Source organism: Euprymna scolopes, chromosome 23 (genome assembly GCF_053919585.1).
Source record: "Euprymna scolopes isolate OS-2025 chromosome 23, ASM5391958v1, whole genome shotgun sequence".
In the NCBI taxonomy this organism is placed as follows: Eukaryota; Metazoa; Mollusca; class Cephalopoda; order Sepiida; family Sepiolidae; genus Euprymna; species Euprymna scolopes.
The window spans coordinates 25508485-25531833 of NC_136504.1; the positions used below are offsets into that span (position 1 = coordinate 25508485).

Sequence of the window (23349 nt, forward strand, 5' to 3'; positions counted from 1 at the left end):
AGTTGTGTTTTCTTTTTTGTGTTGTTTATTTTTTATACTTGTAAACCAATACTCATGCCCTCAGCAATCGCCAGTGTAAAAGACTATGACACAGCCAGAATAAGACATGAAAATGAATAGAAAACCATAACAGTGTTAAATTTGTCAAGGGTGGCGCTGATGGCTTCACTCTAGTTCTAGAAAAGGTACTCATTAGTTGAATATTCGTTTTATCTTCATTTTTAATATGCGTGTGCCAATCTCTAGTGTTTCTTTGGAATACCATAAAAATTTATGATGAAAATATGAATTTTTAATCAAGGTCAGACCTACTAAATATAGGAGGTATGTAGAGATCAATTTAAATCCATGAAGGGAAGGTCCTTATCCGACTGAATAGATCAAAATGTCATTAACACATCACTCAATAGTTTCCGAGCCGTACATACAGATGGTATCACTAATAAAATATCTGTATGATTTTCATAGAGTACTAATATTCAAATGGCATATGGTCGAACCCTTGTGTTATAACACCTACGATGAGAAGAATTGTCTCAATAAACCAAGTAATACAAAAATTCTGGGTCCTGGATATGACCTTAAACTATATCCAGTAGTGAGGTCCCAGCTTGCAGGCTTTGGGGAGTGTGGAGCCACCCTTTAATTGCCATTGCTCTCAGGTTCACTCTGACCCGGAGTGGTAATACCTGTTAGGGTCCTAACTATGGGTTAAATAAAAACCGACTTGAAAACAATAAATATATTCTATTAAAAAATTTTTTGATTTGGCATTAAATAACCTGAAAAGGGTTGATATGCCGTAAAACAAAAACAACCAAACAACTAACAAAAATTCTGAAAAAAATAATACCCTACAAAGCTGATAAGACATGAAAGAAAGAAACCAAACAAATAATTCATTTAAATTCTATTTATAATAAAAGCAAAAAAAAAATTGATTTCTCATTTGCATTTGCATGTGTTTGCTGGACAATTTCCAAGGGCACAGTTTTGGTTACACCAGCTGTCCATTGTTGGGATTCCCTTCCAGTTCCCGATGGCGTGACATGGACCATTGTTTACTGGTGACCCTTTCGTTGGATGCAGGTTTGGCTTGGAGACAAGCTTTTTAGTCACATGTATCCGTGGTTGCGAGGTCGGGATTGATTCACCTTTCTTTAGGATAGCCACATCAGCACAGCTGTAGAAATGCTCTTGTTGCCCACAACCCAAGCATCCTTTTCCATCTGATCCAAAGTTCCAATTATTTGCTGAAAAATGAGAAAGCATGATAATTGAATTCCAACTATCATATATATATATATATATATATATAAACAGCAAGTGGAGACTTGATTCCAAATATTTCTCATATATTATATCTCCCCTCTTTTGGAAATAAAGTATGATTATGAATATCTCCATGATCAAATTATCCTTATACATTGTGAAATTTACTTTATGTATGAAAACCAAAGAAGAAAGATATAACTTATGAGAAATATTTGGAATCAAGTCTCCCCTTGCTGTTATTTCCGATCATTTGAAATCATAGCAGCAATTTTTAGTCTCCCCTCCATCAAGGCCAGAGGTTTTGGGGAAATATCAGATATTTTGTAATTCATATGCAAAACTAGGAAAATAAAAATGACCATGATTGAAACATTTTATGGCTGTAATAAAGTGCCAAAAATAGCTCTGGATGATGGATGATCCCTTTAATGTGCGAGCTCAAGGGCAAATGTCACATAGCCCACTACACAATTCAGGTCATTACATTTCAAACGAGCCTTCATTTGTTAAATTAATTATACTGTTATTCTTTTATATATATGCTCTGTTTTTATATTTAACATACATTGAGCTTCTAAACAACAAGGTGGTTAGGGTTAAGGTTATTAAACAAGGCCAATAGCCATTAGTCGCATGCTCTCATATAATGAATGAATGCGTGAATCTAGGATTGACATGAAATTCTTAAAGATAAACTAAAATGACCGAAAAATGGGCTGAAATGACTTAAATAAATAAAAAGTAAATGACTTTAATGAACTTAAGGATGAATTGAATGACCTTAAGAATGACTTGAATGCTTAAAAAATAACTGGAATCCTTCAAAAACAACTTGAATGATCTGGAGAATGACTTGAATGGCTTTGAGACTGACTGGTTGTAAAGTGGGTAATCATTTTACATTAAATTAATACAGAAAAGTGATTCCCCACTTTATATTACAATAAGTACAACATGTAGTAAGATAAGATACTACACTGTGATCTTGGCCAAAAGGCCAAGAAAAGCTTAAAAAGCTAAAAACAGCATTTATTAACAACAGACCTTTGATCTTAACCAAAAAGGCCAAGCACAAAAGTGTTACGGACAGACTGACTGACAGACCGACGGAGTGACTTATAGAGTCGCTTGCACACAACTAAAAAGGATTGGCATACACAAAGAGTGATATACAATTGGAAAAACCTATTTTACCAAAACGCACAAACACACACACACACACACACACACACACACACACACACACATAAATGATGGTCTGAATTCAAAGGTTAAGTAAATATATAGAAGGGTAAAGTATATGAATTTCACATTCAGAATATAATATCAGCTCAATGGGGAGGGGGGTTAGTCTTTTAGAGCTATAGTAGATTAAATGGGAGGTAAATGAATTTAATAAATTCAGATAAGTTTATTTAAATGTTCAAAGAAATCAAGACAATAAACAACCAGAGAGACGGTATATTTATTTAAACATAATTGCCTCAGCAGCACACGGGGAAGGCTGGGGTGACACCAGAATAACGTGCAGCATTCCTTTAATGCTGTGTATTCATCATCATCATGTTAGTGACAATTTATCTTAGTTAATTTTGTGTTCCATCATACAAGTGTTGTTTGAATTTTAAAATGAAATACATATGATATACATTTATATATGGTTATGTCTTGGACTATTAAAAATGCAACATATATTAAAAAAAGACTAAAATTCAAAAGAAAAATAAAAGAAAGTATTTATTGTATATAATATATATATTTATAAATAGTCTAAGAGAGATAAGCAAGTTATTAATTTTATTATTAAGTTATTAATCAATCTAGTTTACGTTTAGAAGAAAAACCAAGTTATTGAAAATGAATAACAATATTTCTTTGGTGAGAGAGAAGGTAAAAAAAATCTTTATAATAACCAAATGTCCTGTTTTTCTTCGAGGTTGCTTGTAAATGATTCTCTCTATAAGATTCCTTTCGATTGGATTTGGATCCCAAGAAATATTGGTTGGAGTTAATCTAGTAAGTATCTGACAACCTGGACCGACATAACCATGCAAACTGACTAACTAAAGAGTTGACACTATCAATGTTTTTTTTTTTGTTTTTATATTTTTGGTGAATGGAAAGTTTTAGAAATGCTCCACATAAAACATCACAACTTAGAACATTCCAGAAACTCTTGAAAGAGAATATTTTTATATTTTAATATGTTTTCAATAGTAATAATTATACATTTTCAATATCATAAGAAATTGTAGTATTTTAATACTTTTAAGAGGAAGATTTCTGCCCATTACAAAACTCAGATTATATGTTTAGTTTACAAAATGTTGTGCTGTAATTTGGCTTATAAACGTATATCATACATATTTTATTTTAAAATTCAAACAACGTTTGTATCAGGAAGAAAACAACTTTAACTTTCATACCATGCTCCAAGCGTAATCTTCCGGACTTTAGAAAATATCACTGTTGAAGAACATCATACGGATTCTCTACTACTGAATATTTTCAAGATAGGCTAAAATTAATTCCTTCTAAAAGATAGGCTAAAATTAATTCATTCTAAAAGATAGGCTAAAATTAATTCCTTCTAGGAGATAGGCTAAAATTAATTCCTTCTAGGAGATAGGCTAAAATTAATTCCTTCTAGGAGATAGGCTAAAATTAATTCCTTCTAAAAGATAGGCTAAAATTAATTCCTTCTAAAAGATAGGCTAAAATTAATTCCTTCTAAAAGATAGGCTAAAATTAATTCCTTCTAAAAGAAAGGCTAAAATTAATAATTTCCCACACTCTTTATCTGTGCCTAAACCTAAACATAGATTCCATGAACAAAGCTTCTTTCTTAGAATGGAACGTGTTTAGAACTCTCTTCCGTTTCCCTGGTTCCCAGCTGACTACAATACTGTTGTCTTCAAGTCCAACATAAACAAGTTCTTGATGAGCTATCCCCTTAAGTAATCCAATTTACCAAATTTCCACTACTAACGATTACTATGATATTGTCCCATTTACTACTGTACATTCTTTAACCCTTATCCTCAAGTATCCTCTTGGCCTTGATAAGTGGTGTCTCCTATGTAAAGAAAAAAATGCCTTCTAAAAGATATGTTAAAATGAATTCCTTCTTATTTAATTTTCTTAGTCTTAAAAATGGTCATCGAACAAACAATCTTGAGAAAATATTCTCTTCTACATTTTCAGCATCTTTGGTTAGGTTGCTTCCTCACCTCAGACTGTCTCGAAACTCTCTCCATCCTGAACAAGTGATGTTCTTATGTAATACGATTGACACCTCTTCTAGCGTGTTTTGTCTAGGAAGCTGACCCTTGAAGGTGCGCTGGGTCTATTCCCATTTGCCGCCAGGCTGTCTTGACATTGTACTTAATATAACCCTCCCAAAATTCATACTAGTTTACCTTTTTTTTTCTTTTTTTTTTTTTTTTTTACATAGGCTTCACCACATTATCAAGGCCCAGAAGCCACTCAAGGATAAGGGTTAAAGAGTGTACAGTAGAAATTGGACAATATAGTAATCATTAGTAATGAAAATTTGGTAAATTTGATAACTTATATGGAACGGCTCATCAAGAACTTATTTACTTTAGACTTGAACACAACCATATTGTAGTCAGCCGGAAAGCAGGAAAACGGAAGACAATTCCACAGGCGTGCAGTTCTTAGAAAGAAGCTTTGTTCATGGAATCTACGATTAGGTTTAGGCACAGATAAAGAGTGGGGGGAATTCTTGATAGTGTTTACAGCTAGACGAGTGTTTATTGTGAAAGTTTGGCGAGGGGGGACCATAGATTGAAGCTCAGTCGAACACTTTCCATGAAAATAACGATACATCAGAGACAAACTCGCAACATCTCTTCTGTGAGATAGAGGTTGCAAGGAGGAGAAAAGGACATCTCCTACGAGGCTATGAAGTCTATTTTGAGCTCTTTCAAGGCAGGACAAGTCCTTTCTAGCAACTCCTGCCCAGATGTGGCAACAGTATTCCATCCTTGGATGTACCTGGCTCTTATATAGATAGAGAATAGCATCAGCAGTGAGATATTTACCGGATCGATAGAAAGGTCCATTTTTCCAGCGGCCTTGGCAACAGATTTGATGTACGTGTTCCATTTAAGATCAGGAGTAATGGTCAAGCCCAGAAGCTTGTCAAAACTTGAGGCCTCCTGAAGACGAGAGCCATTCATTTCAATTGACTAATCTCTATTTACTGACATAGGGTATCAAAATATAAAACACATGACGTTGCAAACACTGGTACATATCTTGAAAACGCAGCTGTTAAACCAGATATAGTGATTTGGGACAGAGCAAACAAAAAAGCGACCATAATAGAGGTCAGTGTACCCAATGATACAGGGCTTAACAGAGCTGAGAGGGAAAAGATAACAAAGTATCAAGGACTTATGTATGATATGAAACGAAATTGGAAATTAAAAGACATTTCAATTATACCAGTCATCATAGGAGCAACTGGACTTATGAAAAAGAACTTTAAAAAGTACATAGCAAGCATACCCGGTGAACCAAGTGCAAGTGAAATACAAACGATTGCACTGAAAGGGACGGCTAGAATCCTGAAAAGATCTCTTGGTTGGACTCACTAAAATAGGGGTAAATGTCAGACATCTGGTTGGATGTCTCACCCCCTAGAAGAAAAAGTTTAAGAAAAATGGAAAATAAGATTATAATAATCCATTCTAGAAAAGGCACTCAAAGAAGGCCGGAGAATACAATGGTCAAAAGAACCAAGATGAGGAAAACAGCCGAAACATGTGAACAGTGTAAATAACAACTTCTCTCATCAAATAAAATGATATTTTAATACTTTTGTGAACGTGTGAGATTGACTTTATGGATACAGATACAAACTATGTGATTGACTCAACTCCTATCGAATCTACTTTGACCATTTACATTTACATACTAATACGGTTAATATAAATCTTAGTGATGTGACAATCCCAATATTTTTCCCGATTCTGATACAATTACCGCTGATGTTCTAAATTTTTTATTCTGATTCAATTAGTGATTCCAATTCTTCTTGAATTTTTAAATATTCAGTTAATTTTTTGGAGTGGTAGTGAAATGATTACCGTAAAAGCCCATGTATTATAATCTAATAATTCAACACCTGCTTCTTATGTGTTTTGTCTAGGGAGCTAATTCTTGACCCCTGTCACCTCACTCATGCTAGGTGCACTGAATCTATTCCCATTTACCACAAGATTGTTCTGACGTGTACTTAATATAACTCTCCCCAAATTCATACTAGTTTACATAATCTCTAGTTACTGGCGTAGAGTACCAATATAAAACACATGATTCTCATCGTTAACCTCAAAACAATCATAATTTTATGGAAAAAAGAAAAGGAAAAATTTGGCCATACCTCCTCGGTACTTCCATTGCAATACACACTGGGAACAGGTCAATCCTTCAGGAAGTTTCAGCTTGAGTGAGAAGTCTCCTAGTCGCTGTGATTTTAGGTGGAAACGTGTTCCACTACCGTCGGCCAACTGAAGCAGGTGTTTGTTCAAGCATTCATGTGTGGCCGGTTTGGTTACGTCATTATTTGGGCAGAGACGGAACTCAAACCAACCCCAGTGGTTGGCAGTCAGCCGGACGTTGATATCAATCACTTGACCTGTGTGGTAGTGGGCCGTGATGATGCCCTTAGCATACTTGCCACCAGCTTCATTTGGTCGGGCTTCATCCCAGGGATCACCACAAACCCCACATTTGCCCTTGTTCACTTCCCACAGTTGCTATTGGAAAAAAGAGTAAAAATTAATTGAAGCATAAGAATGAACACACACATATTAACTTAAATCACATTTAAATCGTATATGGCATCATCACGTTGTAAGATCACCAAAGTTAAGCAATGTTGTGCCTGATCAGTACTATAATGGGTGACCATTTGGAAATTCCAGATGCTGTAGGTGCTCACCGCTTATCTGGACATTGTTTCCAGTCGTCTAGCACTTCTTGACACACGATAAACTGTCTAGTGGCAAAGAGAAGTGCTAAATGACTAGAAACAATGCTTTCACTGGTTCTTGTGTCATATCCAACAATTTTAGGGAAATCGATGTGTAATATTCATCAATGTTGAGCATTATAAATTTGCTATTCTTGCAATTGGGTAATGTATTAAAACCAACTATGACCCTCATCAGATGTAATGTATTAAACCAACTATGACCCTCATCAGATGTAATGTATTAAACCAACTATGACCCTCATCAGATGTAATGTATTAAAACCAACTATGACCCTCATCAGATTAAGACTATGGATTATGTGTTACTTTGAATCTAAATTTTGCAATATTCTATCCAAAATCTTTTTACTAATTATTCCTACGTCTGAGATACAAAGAGAGATTAATCTAATTGTTGAGTTATTCTCCAAGTTACGTTTGTGATCCTTTAAAGTAAATCTTGGGCGCTTTGGGGTATAAACTCCAATATTATTATGCATATTAATTTGGGGACAACTGTTCAAAGCAGATGCATTTATATCATAAACCATGCGTATCGTTTTATTGCAGGTCAATATTTAAAAATTTTGAAATTGCTATGAAACGCAAAGAAGTGAAATTTGGTACAGGGAAAGAGTATAACAAGGTGCCTTATTTCCCTGATTTTTGTGGAATTTGAACAAATATTTTTTAAGTTATTGACCAGAGCTGCTCAATCGGATTCATATCTGAAGAACAAGCATCAAATTTACTCCACTAATGCCTAATGACTCAAGGTAGGCTGTCGTAGTCTTGGCTGAGTGTGATAGCACATTGTCATGTATAAAAATCAATTTGCAGTGACGTGCCAATGGAAGGTCATCAAGCCATGGTGAAATGGACGAATGCTCATTTAAAAATAAAATATAAGACTGGCTTGTCTGTTTGACACCTTCTGGCACTCAGAATGGTTCAATTAGTTAATCACAGATTATTCCGGCCCAAAACATGACACCTCCACCTCCCTGTTGACGATGGAATCGGTGAGGGGTAAAGAATCCAAGAGGACTCCAAACTTTGGCCCACTCATTTGATCCATCAAGGGTTTCTCTGGCCTCATCAGTGAAAAGAACATTTTCAAAGCTGGTTTCTATGCATTTCCGAGCCGAAGCCAAACGTTTTTCTTTATGAGTTTGATTTAAAACAAATCTTGCTATGGACATAATGCTTCTTGCAATTTCGTTTAAGACATTGCAGCATGTCTTTCTGGACAAGGAAGGTAGTCCAGCCTTGTCAAATATAGCAGAACTATTGCTGCCCAGCTGCTTGATTAGTTGATGGTAAATTTTTCTTACATCATGAGCTGAAACTGACTTTCTTGCGTTTTTGTCCTTCCTTAGTTTGACGTTTAGATTTTCAATGAAGACAATGTTCTTCCAAGTTCCTTGGCTAGATCTGCGAGAGAAAAACCTTCTGCAAGACCTGCAATAACACATTTCTTTTCGCTAGCTGTCAATCGACCCTTTCTATGCATTTTGGAAGGCCTGCAATAAAATGATACACACTTAAAATTACCAGAAAATAGAAAAATTAGCGTAATTTTAAGAATATTTGTTCAAATTCCACAAAAATCAGGGAAATAAGACATTTTGTAATGCTCTCCCAGTGTATGGCATAAAAGGTCTACTTCACAAGATTTCCATCTATGGAATAGCTGGAAATGTCCCCTCAATTATTAAATCTTGTCTCTCTGATAGGCTTATAAGTAGTCGTCGATGAACAGAAATCAGAAGCTCACAGTATTAATGCTGGAGTCCCTCAGGATTTCATCCTGAGCCCAATTCTCTACCTGATCTTCATCAATGATCTCCCAAATCACATTCTTGGATCATTCGTAGACATTTATGCAGACTTCACCACAATCTATGGCAACACTTTAAAGGCTGGCAATGATCAAGATCTTTCTGATTCTCTCTCTTCTGATCTTGAGCACGTGGTGCAATGGGGGAAAAAGTGGCTGGTTAATTTTAATGCATCTAAAACCAAGCTTCTCTCTTTTCATCATAATCGTTCTGACCCCCCACTTGGCCTCAATTGAAATGAATGGCTTCTGGGACTGACCTTCACTCCTGATCTGAAATGGAACACGTACATCAAATCTGTGGTCAAGATTGTTGAAAAAATGGTTGGATCACTCTACAGCTCCAGAAGTTATCTCATTACTGATGCAATCTTCTATCTGTATAACAGCCAAATACGTCCTAAAATGAAATACTATTGCCACATCTGGGCAGGAGCTGTTCTGCGCACTCTATCTAACCTTGATAGAGTTCAAAACCGGCTTCAAAACCTAGTAGATGATGCCCTTTTCTCTTCCTTGCAAACTCTTTCCCCACAGAAGAGACGTTGCAAACCTGTGTCTGTCCTATCATTATTTTTATGATAAGTGCTCGTCTACCAATCTATGATCCCCCCCCTTGCCAAACTTTCACAAAAAAACACTCGACTAGCTACATCCCCTATCAACAATTTTCCCCATTCTCTATCTGTGCCTAATTGTAAACGTACATTCCATGAACAAAGTTTCTTTCTTAGAACTGCCCACATGTGGAACACTGTTCCATTGGTCTGCTTCCCAACCGATTACAATATAGTAGTCTTCAAGTCCAATGTAAACAAGTTCTTACTGAGCCGTCCCCTTAAATTATCATAATTCTACTCAATCTACACCATTAACAATTACTAAACTACCACCTTACATTCATTACCTCTTATTCTTGAGTGGCCTTCGGGCCTTGATAAGTGGTGACTCCCTTGTAAAAAAAATCCCTATTCCTGTTTATGACATAAACCCGAAATACATGAGTCCTTTATCTATCTTAAAAGCAAAATGCACCCTGCATGCTGGAAGATGAGATTGCAACTCACATTGCAAAAATCAGTGCAGAATTTAAAAAGCTTTGGCATCGCTTGTGGAACGAGCATGGGATTAGACCAAAATCAATGTGTACAAGGCTTCAGTGTTAACCATTTTATTATATGGATCAGAAACATGGACACTATAACAATGAATGATCTTACATATGCATTAAATTAAATGGAATACCTGCCTAAAAATATGTCACTTAGTGACACCAGTTTTTAATGTAAGTAGCATTTGTTTATAAAGTGATTTACTGTATTCCGGAATATGAGAATTGTCAGAGTGTAGCCAATCAGAATGTAAGGAATTAGGAGAGGGAGACTTTATTATTTATGAATCGGATTTTGGAAAGATTAAGTTATGTGTATGTATCAATGAGCCAGTTACAATAGGTGCAATCACAGTATCTGTGGAAGATGTAAACTGGGAGCTGTGGTAGGACTAAATATTTAGAGAAAAAAATAGGGACTCCTTTCTCTAGAGTTGTTGCGATTGTGATAGTGTGGCTCGTCGGATGCAATGCAGTGTAGTGGACTAGTGGATATATTATACATATCCCCCAGTCGTACAAATTAGGAAAAATGAATTGTTTTGAGAAAGAAACGAACAACGTGTTAAATTGAATTAAACGAACTAGAATTTATTTTGTGAAGAAACAAATGAAAGAAAAGGGTACAGTATGTGCTTAGTTTGGCGTGCGTCTCTTGCTGTTAACTGGTGAGAAGGAAAGTCTATTGTTGTAGAGAGAGAGAGAAAGTTAATCCTGGTCATGGAGAGAGAAATTGTGTAAGGTGTACGTACTGTCTGTTGGCTCTTGCCCCACACATAGTAGCAGCTTGGAAGCCAAATCGAAAAGGGAGGAAACAGCTCAGGTCTCTTGCTTTTATAGTTGTTTCTGGTGGTCTTTTGCGCATGTGTGGATTTCTTCAAAGGGGAAGTGACGTTGCCCATGTGTGCGTATGTGTGCGTGTATGTGTGCGTACATGTGTGTATGTTAGCGTGTGTGTGTGTATGCATGTTAATGTGGGTGTATGTACGTGAACGTGAATATATCTACGTGTGTGTACGTGTGGGCGTATGTTTGTGTGCGCGTATGTGTATGACAAGAAAAATGGCTTGAGATGTGAATGCGTGTTTTTGTGCGAGACTATAAAGGGCTCGTACAGTAGCATTTTAATATCACAACTGAATTTGTCTAAACCGGTGTTCGAAAGTTTACATAAGATATTGTGGCTATTCATCGGGCATAAGTAAAACATACATTAATAACGTCTTTTAACAATCGATAATTGCACACACGCGTCTCTTCTGTATCGTTCTTTCTTTCTTTCTTTGTGGTCGTCACGTATCATACTGTCTCATAAATATTGGAACCTACTTTAGTATCGATACTCGCATATAATATATGAAATTATATCAACTTCTTAAGCTGATACAATTCTGCCAAAAACCTAAAAATTGAATACAATTTATTACGGTGAGCTCTAACAAAAGCTTTGAGAATTGTTGACATTATACCACGCATTGCTAACTCTTTCCTTGTGCAGATAGACCAACAATAACATGCAAACAAGCACATATTTCTCTTTCTTTGCACGGACGGTACATTCTAAAAAATGTAAACACACCATTGGTTTGGAAATGTAAATATGCACAAATACCTACACGCCACTCCCTTCCCCCAAAAAACGATCCTGAAAAAATAAAAAAATTTTTTATGGATATCAATATTTAATTTTCAATTTTTGAGTGATTCGTGATCCTTGTGGGATGCTATATTTTTTTTTTTCATTTTTTTTTTTTTTGTTTGCATTTACTATTCCTGTGGACGATTTTATTTTATTTTATATTTTTCACCGATTATCTTTAAAGCTGTTACTTATCATGTTCACATTTTCTTTATAGAACTGAATAAATGTTTACAAAGAAGTTAAAACACCAAAATAATATGCAGGTAGGTTTAAAAGTAAATTGTATTGACTACTGAAACGCTTATTTGTTATATATTTGGGGGTTTCTTTTTCCACTTTTACTTTCTGTGGAGTTTTTTCTTTTATTTAACTTTCTTTTTCTGACGGATTATCGAGACTGCATAAACGTTAGCTTTGGTTTTTTTTTTTTTTTTTTTTTTTTTTTGGTATACATGAATTTTATCCTAATGGAATTATTGCGGTATTATTTAGAAAACTCATTCTTCACATGAAGAAGGTAGGGTGTTTTTTTATTGTTCCCCAACTTCGAACACTTTTGTTTTTACTTGCTATTATTATTCTAACGGACTATCTTTTGCAATTTTTAAAATTCATAATAATTTACGCATTCCCTTAATTGCTTTTTTGCAATCAAACAGTATCTGCAGATAATCACCCTAAACCAGCACTAATCGCCAGTGGTAGGCAGATTATTTCATTTCGGCCACGACTGCCAGTGTCTGCAATTTCCCAAGGACTGCAGTGGCTACCAGCAACAACTGTGGTTCAGTTTTTTATGAGGGGGGGGGGTTATGTTTCCACCGGGAAATGCCAGTTAACGCATCCTGTTAGTTAAAAGTAAATACCATTTTTATTGTATTTTGCTGATTCGCCATTTATGAAAGCGAACATCACATAAAGCAAAGGGAGATAAATCAGTTTATCATTTAACCAAGTTATAATGAATAGAAGATTGACGAAATGCAAAAACTGATTTTTATTTTTAATTTACACTGTTCACCCTATTTCTGACAACCCTCCTAATGCTGCTTCATTAAAACATTGAAAAAGATGTCTTCATCCGCACGTGTTCCGACAGGAAACTGTTCAACTTTGCAAGAGTGAAGATCAAGACCAAGACCAGGAAGGAGCTGATAACAGAACTGCTGCTCACAGGCGACACTACTCTGATAGTTCACAATCAAGCTCAGATGCAGAGGATAGTTGATATCTTCTCTCAAACAGCCAGGAAGATCAGCCTACAAATCAACATAGGGAAGACAGAAAACTTTTAACACCCGAAAGTATCCTGTACCTCTATAAGGCCACTATTCGCCCATGTATGGAGTATTGCTGTCATATTTGGGCCGGTGCATCGGCTACTAGTCTCTCGCTCCTTGACAGGGTTCAAAAGAGAGTCGCAAATCTAATAGGCCCTAAACTGGCATCTAAACTTCAGCCTCTGTCCCATCGTCGAAACGTTGCATCCCTCTGCCTGTTCTACAAGTATTATAATGGTGAATGCTCTGAAGAACTGCAAGCACTTGTGCCCCCACGACGTGAACACCCTCGACAGACCCGACAAGCTGCAAAATCCCACCCCCACACTGTAGAGATCCCTAGATGTAAAAGATCTTTCTACTCCAGTAGTTTCTTCCCCAGAACTGCTAGACTTTGGAATTCCATTCCAGGTCACTGCTTCCCCAACTGTACTGACATGCATAAGTTCAAGTGCAACGTGAACCAACATCTCACTGCCCTAATCCCTACATAGTACCCCAGTAGATGTTTCCCCTGATAGTAGCCCCCTACACCAAAGTGGCAATGTGCCTTGTTTGGGGTGAAAATGTAATAAAAAAAAAAAAAAAAAGACAGAAATGATGTATCAGCCGTCATCAGATAACAAATACCTCCAAGAGCCTATAATAACAATCAACGGCAAGGTGCTAAAAGTTGTTGAAAACTTCAAATATCTTGGAAGCACTTTAAGCACTAACAACTGTGCTGACAAAGAAATAAGCTGGCAAATACAAAGCGCATGTGCCTCTTTTGGTAAGCTAGAAAAGCTGCTCTGGAAAAGGACCGGTATCTGGCTAGACACAAAGTGCAGAGTCTACAAAGCTGTCCTCCTGCCAGTCTTGCTGTACTCAGCAGAGACCTACACTCTATATAGAGAACACATAAGGAGACTGGAAGCCGTCCAGCAGAGACACCTGAGAATGATCATGAAGATCAAATGGAGTGACTACATATCACATGTGGAAGTTCTCAGGAGAGCAAACCTAGACAGTGTGGAAGCTACCCTTGCTACTATGCAACTGTGATGGACCCGGCACATCGCTAGAATGGAAGACAATCAAATCCTAAAGATGATCTTCTATGGGGAACTGAAAAATGGAACCCACAAGGTAAGAGATCGGAAGCTTGGCTACAAAGATGTAACAAAGCAGCACCTGAAGGTGATGAGCATCAATGTCGAGAGTTGGGAGGAACAAGCCAAAGAAAGGAGTAACTGGTGGAACAGTCTCCACAAAGAGAAGGAAGAAATAGAAAGAAAGATTAGATTAGCCTTAGAGCTGAGACACTATCAACGACACAACCCTGGCACCCACATATGTGGTGCCTGTGACCGGACGTTTCACACAGAAAGAGGACTATACCAACATTAAAGGATAAAGCACTGAGGTCCCAACTAGTCATCGTCAAGACTGACAGACTGCATGATGATGATGAATGGATAGAAGATTGACGAAATACAAAAACTGATTTTTATTTTTAATTTAAATTCTACTCGATGATTTTCCCTAATTTTTGGTGGGGATGCTTATTTCTGCATAATACTTAAGAATATATCAAAAAGGTTTTATCTAGAATGTGATTTCCATTTGTCCACAATACTATATAAGCACTTTTAAAAAACAAAAATTTCGGTGTAGCATTTTAGCGTTGATCATTAATATGACGTGCACATGGCCCTTTATTGTCACCTGTTACATCATGCTTAGTAGTAATCAGGTAGTAGGACGCATGGCCACATACACACACACACACACACACACACACACGCACACACACACACGTGCACACTTCTCACCATCATGTTTAATAATCAATAATTTACTTACAGAAATACCACCACAGTAGAGTTGATCATCTTCCCAGTTGGGTGGTGTGCGGTAGCCGAATCTCCACATACTTGAACGATTCGGAGGCTTGGTCATGTATCCATGACCTCCCACATAATCCGGGAGAAAACAGAGCAGTGCCAGTGCAACAGCCGCTCGGTGAGGAAACATCTTGCCTGTTATTTGATTAACGACTAATTTTCTGTGCAATTTTGATGCTTTTTTTTCTTATATATGTATGAATCAGTGTATATATATTTATATATATATATGTGTGTGTGTATATATATATATGTGTGTGTGTATATATATATATGTATATATATATACATATATATATGTATATATACATATATATGTATACATATATACATATATACGTATATATATATATATATATATATATATATATATATATATATATATATATATATATGTTCTACATATACATAAGATAAGGCATAATGAAAGAGGGAGAGAAAAATTGTTTACATGATTTTCTATCTCGGCCTTATCTGTTTCAAAGCAAAAATCTGCAAGTATACACACAGATACACACAAAGATATGAACATTATCAATTTTCATAACTCTGACATTAAAGCAGGTATGTCTGGTGATGGTTGCAAGGGTATTAACCCCTAAATTCACCGTTATGTAGGAACACAAAACTAACAAAAAAAAAAACTAAATTTGTTTTGTTGCTACCAGATCAGGCAGTTTGAAGATATCGGGCTAGCATGATTGAGAGAGATTGGATATGGATAGACTAAACGTCCACCTGCTCTTCAACCATCATGCACCGGTAGAGTGTTACCACTGTCAACCAAAGAAAGAGTCTATCAGGCATTGTGGTTATGTATGGAAGTGAAACCTGGCCAGTGAGGCTTGAGGACATGCGTTGCATGGAGAGAAATGATATGAGAATGGAACGATGAATGTGTAATGTGAGTCTGAAACACAGGCTTAGTTCAAATGACTGCAGAGGAAGATGAAATATGAAGAGTATAGGAGATGTGCGTAGAAGAGTAGACTTCTATAGTATGGTCATTTTGATTTTTTTTTTTTTTTCATTTTTCTTCCTTTGAAGATTGTAATGCTGGGAATGGGGCAGCCAAACCAGCTGCCAACATTGCCCTGCTTTTTATTGAAACCAACCGAGAGCTCTTTTTAGTATCCTCGCTGTTCCCTTAAGTGCAATTGTCTGGATCTCTTTTGCACTTGGTTCACCAGGAATATTAGTAAGGAAGGACTTCAGGTTCTTCTTCATAAGCCCTGTAGCACCTATGATAACTGGTATGATTGATATCTCCCTAAGATTCCAGTTTCTTTTCATGAGACCTTGGTATTTGGTCTGTTTCTCTCTTTCAGCTCTGTTCAGGCCGCCGTAAAGGTTGTTTTGTTTTATGGCATAACGACCCTTTTCAGGTTATTTCATGCCGAATCCATTAATTTTGGTAAAAGTTTTCATACTTCTTTATATCATCAAATATTTATTCATGGAGTTTGGTTTCGTTGTTTTATAGAAGAAAATTGTTGCTTTTATTTTTTACTTTGCAGGACATGATTGAGTTTAGCAAAGGGAAAGGAAAATAAATGACATCAATATTTAGTGTATTTTAGGTCAGGGAGCCAATATCTTCAGACAGCCTGATCTAATAGCATTAGAGCAGTTAAGATAGCCGCACTTGAGAGACAGATAAATAAAGACTAGGTTGAGATAGATTACTTTGGAAGTCAATGTTTTGATAACTCTAATGGATGTTCAACCAAATATGGATACCATCACGGTCTATGTCAGTGATTCCCAACCTTTTTTTTTTATATGGCGACACATATTAATGTGGCACTATTTTCCGTGACACTGTTTCTAACACGCTCTACAGCATGGCCGAGTGGTAATTTGGCCATGAGTGTAGAGATACAAAGAAATCCCTTCCCATAATTCCCTTGCTATCTTTCTGTCTCTTTCCTGCACGACCACCATGAAGGGAAGACGCATATTCTTTCTCTCCGTAAACAAGGGGGGGGAGCACCCCCTCCCTCCAAACTAGTTAGGTTAGTTAGCTTTGAAAAGCTTATTATCTAGTTTTAAATTGTAAAAGTTTTTTGTAATATATTGTATCTCTAATGTAAAATAAAATAGTTATGTTCCATATATATTACAATTGTGTCGCGTGTCGTCTTTCTTGTGTCTGCCATAAATGCCTTCATAAACGCCTTCATTGAAACAACGAAACGGTCCGGAAAATGAAGAAAGAAAATTCCAGTCAGAACGCCACCAAGGGTAAAGAGGTCAAGACGTTTCCTGAGAGAAGAAGATGCCACACAGCACATCCAACATCTCAGGTATGCTTTTCTTCTTATAGACCCTAATGATGGCCATCTTCATATCTTCCCGAGACTGCTTTAAGACATTTACTATAACACGTCTATCGGTCACACATCAGTGACCGGTGGATAGTGGTATATTAAGCTCTTTAAATTTTCACGTCATACCTATTACAAAAATAATAATATATTATCCCCATGAAGCCTTTTTGCAATAAAATAATGAAAAAATAAAGATCATATAAGGAAACTGTTTTATTCATATAAATAAAACATATCAGGTATTCAGTCCATGATGTAGAATGGTGAATGTCAGTGAGACAGTTATATTCATGGAGGAAGTTTTCTTTTGTCTATTTTGACTCTACTGACTGAGCAGGCAGCAGCTGAGACTGGACAGTGATTAGCACAGTCTGCTTCTTCGGTCTCAACTGGTCTCTTTGATTCTGACAGGAAATATGCTTCAACATGAAGAGACGCATCTATCAGACGATATTGAGAACCATCCGTCATAATGACTGCAAGACATAGCCTATGAGCATGCTGGATTTTTTTTTTTTTTTTTACACAGTGGTCACCACTTATCAAGGCCCGGAAGCCACTCAAGGAGAAGGGTTATTGCAAGTACATTACGTTAGTGTGGAGATTTGATGAAGTGTTTACTTAAGGGGGCGGTTCATTAGGAATTTGTTAACGTTGGACTTGAACACATTCAAGTTGTAGTCAGGTGGGAAGCAGGCAGACGGTACAAACTGGAAGTCTTTGACTGTTTTTGCAGCATTCTGTGTTGTCGCCATCTGTCCTTATTTAACAAAGTCTCTGCTGGTTTGGATATGCAGTTCGTCAACCAGAGGGGGAACTCATTCACAAGATTCTCTTTTCCTCTCTCTGCCTGGCACAAATGTATTGGTGGACAGCTGAAGACCTCGATGATGATAATTAAGGATGACCTGGCGATTGTATTGGGATCACAAATAGTTGATCTTCAATGATGGAATTGGAAGGGATTAGTTATATCCTGTGATCTGGCCCAAGATTGATGAAACTGGACTGCAATGTTTTGAGACACAGTTCGTCCGCAGTAGGAACCTGGCTCAATCTGGGTAGAATGATAGCTACAAGTAAGTGTGGTCTCTCCTTACTATATAAATTAGAAAAACTTACTCTTCTGCAATGTTTTTAAATCTTTTATGTTCTTTTTAGTTATATATTTTTTTCCAAAATGTACAGAATACAAAGTTGAAAAACAAAAAATTAAGCACAAGACCACTCAAAAATTGGATGGAAGGGAGATCTTTGGTCATCCTGGTTATTACGTGTTTGGTTGGTTTGTGCTATTCCTAGCTAGAGGTCTCATTCATCACAATACCGCAAACATACCGAGGTGGTGGTCCTACTTAGTTTCCTGAATTAAATCGTTTTATTTTTTATAAATAAATAATATGTATATATATAATTACAATAGAAAAATGTGAGCATGAAAAGTAATATGGTTAAGCTTAAACATGGAGAAAACGACAAGATATTCTAGTAAAAACTATAATAAATTTATAAGTTAAAATATTGCAGCATTAAGAATTGATTATATAATGTTAAATTGAATTAAAAAAATTCTTAATGCTGCAATATTTTAAGTTATGAATTTATAATATTTTTTACTAGAATATCTTGTCCTGTTCTTTTCCATGTTTAAGCTTAGCCTTATTACTTTTCATGCTCGCATTTTTCTATTGTAATCCATGATTTTTCCAGGTTTCCAGTAAATTCACTTGTTCTTTGTTTAATTTCAGTCTTATTTTTTTTCATCCATAAACATAACCTATGTCGTACAGTATATTGATACTCTATGGCTGACTGGGATAGCTTCCGTACATTTATATTCGATCTACCCCTGCATTCCATGTTTAAATGGATTTGTTCTCTATAGTATCAGACCTAACCGAATGATTAATTGTAGGTATAGACCGATTCATATCCTCCAAAAAATTCCAACAAAAACCTAACAGCCAGCCATGGTTATCACCAGAATGTGCTGCTGCCATTGTGTACAGAAATCACTTTTTCCAGCAACCACAGTAAAAGAGTAATAAAAAATGCAAGAGAGCTATATGCTCAGTTCATTAAATCCAAAGTAACTGAGCAGCGGCTTGGTTCCCACCAGTTTTGGCAAATAACAAACAGAATCCTGAACATCATCAATGGACCTGAGGTCATCTAATCAGCATCAGACAAAGCCAAACTATTTGCTAAGAACTTTGCAGCTAATTCAACCCTATGTGACCAAGACCATCCCCCCGTATTTCCTCCTGTAACAGACAACACGCTATGTGACATACAAATATCTGTGCATGATGTCACCAAGCTAATTAAGAATCTTACTTCCAGTAAAGCAACTGGCCCTGACGGCATTCCAATTAAAGTGTTAAAAAAGCTTCAGCCAGAACTTGCTTCCATACTTACAAAACTGTTTAAGTGTTGTCTTAAGAAGAATTGCTTCCCAACACCCTGGAAGTTAAAATATACTTATCAAAGTATTATTATGTATATCTATATCAAAAACATTTGTAAACGTTTTTTTTAATTTTAAAATTTTTTATTTCCATACTTTGTGGACCAGGCGCGAACGTCGTCCCCACAATTTTAATGAACCACCGTTCTGCCAGATCAAGCATACCCATTCCTGTGTGTCGATACATCTTCTATCATTATATGCAATCAGTTTTTTAATATAGTCAACCATATAAGAGCCTATTCGTGACCACACACACACACACACACACACACACACACACACACACACACACACACATTCAGCTTTATATTATAGATATATACCTTTTTATTGCTTTTTCACCCGAAACAAGGCACAGTGTCACTTGGATGTATGGGGTTACTGTTTGGGATAGAATTTGCGGGGATACTATGTAGGGAATTCAGCAGCAAGAGTTTTAATAAAAACATTGACTCTTACCATGCAAATCATTGTAATTTATTTAATACTCATTATTATTACAAGGGTTGCTCCAAAAATAAAGCCTATTTTTTAACTAAAAAAATTGAAGAGCTACGAAGATAGGAGTGGTATCATTAAAACAAGCGACCTTTTGTACTCCAGAACTCATTTTTCTACATAGTCACCTCAACTTTAAATGCGCTTTTGCCAGGAATTCAACAACGCAGATTTTCGAAAACAAAAAGTTTTATATTTTCAAGATTAAATTTTTAATCGGCAAAAGCTTTTGCAATGACCTGATATATTTCCTGCTGTCATGAGACCATCCTTCCATGTGTTACCTCCTCCACTAAGTTAGTATAGTATCTGTTGGGCTATCATGATGCAATAAAAAAAGACCTCAAATTTAATAGGTTCCTCACTATCAGCCGAGCTTAAAACCCTGTCTCATCACAGCAATTTTGCATTCCTCTGCCTTTCTTGCAAGTACTTTAACGGAATATGCTTTGATGAATTCATAGCACTTGTGCCCCCTCGATGTACACAATGACAAGCAGCAAAATCCAACCCCTTCACTGTAGATGTCTGGAAAGTTTTCTACCTTAATGGTTTCTTAACACGAAAGCGATTCTTTTTAGTAAACAGAAAGAGAAAAAGCTTCAGTCATGATAATGATCATACACAGTACCACTGACCAAGATGTCTTGGTATATTTCTGGCAGCTTTGTTTGGGATATTTCCATGGCAAGCATGTTTGGTGTTTCTGTCTAATTTGTAAGACTATCTTGTCCAAAATGTTTGGTCAGTTTTGTGATGGAAGTTATTCTAATGGAACTTATCTGTTAATGCTGGCGTATCATCATAAGGTTTAGATTCTGGGAACTCATCAGATATTGGCCAGTGCTTACAATGGTGGCTCAATGTTCAAGGTCAACTTCTCTTCAAAGATGATTTCGTCTGTGACGTGTAAAACTTTTTTTTTTTTCAATGGGACTATACCACTGTCCCAACAGGCCCGATCACGGAGAATCACAATCATTTACTAATGGCATTCCTGCCTGTTTATTTGTGTCTTTGTTTGTTCACAAAAAAAGTCATATATGACGTAATAGCAGATGGTGTCATAAATGCTGACGCCATGTTTATATTGTTTGAATTATTTACTCATTTCAAAGATTACAAAACCATTTCGATGGCTTTGAGTTAGCATCAAGGAGAGGATACTGAACATGAGTTCGATTCATATTTTCACATCAAACCCGAAAGAAATTTTACAAATGAAGCATTTATAAGCTCGTTGACAGCTGGAATCAAATTACAGAGAGTGAAAATCATTATTGTCATGAATAAAGATTTTCCAAATCACACAGCTTTTTTTTTTTTTGCAAGATGAAATTTTAAATTGACAAAACTTTTGCACCAACCTGATAATTTATTTGGATTTTTAAAAGAAATCATTGTTGTGGACAGACAGACAGTCACATATACAGACAAGGTGAGAAAACTGACATATGTTTGGAAATTTGTTTTGACTCTGGGGAAATATAGGTTATCATGTTTACCTGCTTTTACCATATATCTATTTACATTATATAAAATCATCTCATATTGTCATCACTGCAAAAGACTATAGAAGCTACGAATTGCTACTTTGGGTCTAAGAAATTTTATAGTTAAAGAATTGCATATGTAACATTATAGCCGAGTGCATAACTCAACATATCAGTGTATTTATGCACCGATACGTGTGTGTGTGTGTGTGTGTGTGTGTGTATATATATATATATATACACTTGTGCCCGATATTATTCATACCCCTCGGATCTTTGAGATTTCTATAAGAATATTGCTCAAACCAGAAGGTAGACAATCTTAAAGGGATTTCAAACAATAAATCAAGCATAAGCATTTAATTTAAACTCAACAAATAAATAAATTATGCAAGTTTGAAACATTATACAAAGAAAAACAATAATGGCACTAGTTCAAAATTATTCATACCTCTCTTACTAATAGTCAATAGCATGCCCTTTATTCTTAATAACTGCCTGTAACCGTTTTGGATATTTATCAACAAGGTTTTTACAAGCATCAACACTGATTTCTGACCATTCTTCAATGCAGTAGTACTCCAAATCCCTCAAATTTCTAGGTTTCCGCTTTTTAACCTCAGTTTTCAATATGTGCCAGAGGTTTTCGATAGGGTTCAGGTCGGGACTCTGGCTAGGCCATTCCAAAACATTAATTTGATTATCCTCAAACCATTTCTGGACTATTTTGGCAGTATGTTTTGGATCATAATCCTGTTGAAGGACCCAGTTTGGTCCTAAATGGAGCTTCGCCGCATCCTGTCTAATGTTTTTTCTGGAGTATCTCCAAATATTGCTCCTTCTACATGGTTCCATCTATCTTGATCAAACTACCTGCACCACTAGCCGAAAAGGAGCCCCAAAACATTAGGCTACCACCACCATTTTTCACCGTGGGTATGGTGTTCTTTGGGTTGTAAGCTTCTCCTTTCTTCCTCCAAACGTAAGAAGCATCCATATGGCCAAACAATTCAATTTTTGTTTCGTCAGTCCACAAAATACTTGAGAAAACGGACTCTGAAGAATTCACATGGGTCCTAGCAAACTTTAGATGTGCTGCAAGGTGTTTTCCGGTGTGCAGTGGAGTCCTTCGTGGTCTTCTTCCTTTCAGACCATTTTCATGCAGAGTCCTTTGCAATGTTTGCCTTGATATTTTTATGCCAGAAGACTCCAGATTTTCTAAAATGTCCTTAGTAGTGGTGGTTGGATTTGCATTAACACTTCTTACAATATTCCTGGTGGCTCTAGCACACAGTTTCCTTTTCCTTCCTCTACCAATCTAGTTGTTTGTTGTGTGGTGGCTCTGGAATTTTTTGATGATGCTCTGTACTGTTGCTGTAGGGACCTCAAATTTCTTGGAAATTGACTTGTAACCTAAACCATCCTTATGTGAATTCACAATTTTAGTCCTAAGATCATTACTAAGCTCTTTTTTCTTCCCAATTCTAATAATTTTTATTCTTTTATTGGTTTTCAGT

General features: G+C 36.3%; 1 protein-coding gene across 1 annotated transcript; it reads right to left on the reverse strand.

Moving 5' to 3' along the window:
• Window positions 1-898: 898 nt before the first annotated feature.
• On the reverse strand, window positions 899-15247 carry LOC145245807 (uncharacterized). Its single transcript, XM_080107452.1, has 3 exons — window positions 15001-15247; window positions 6689-7064; window positions 899-1253 (listed from the first exon to the last, which is right to left on the reverse strand). Exons 1-3 carry the CDS (start codon window positions 15169-15171, stop codon window positions 946-948), a joined length of 855 nt encoding a protein of 284 aa, XP_079963578.1. The 5' UTR covers window positions 15172-15247; the 3' UTR covers window positions 899-945.
• Between the last annotated feature and the right edge of the window lie 8102 nt (window positions 15248-23349).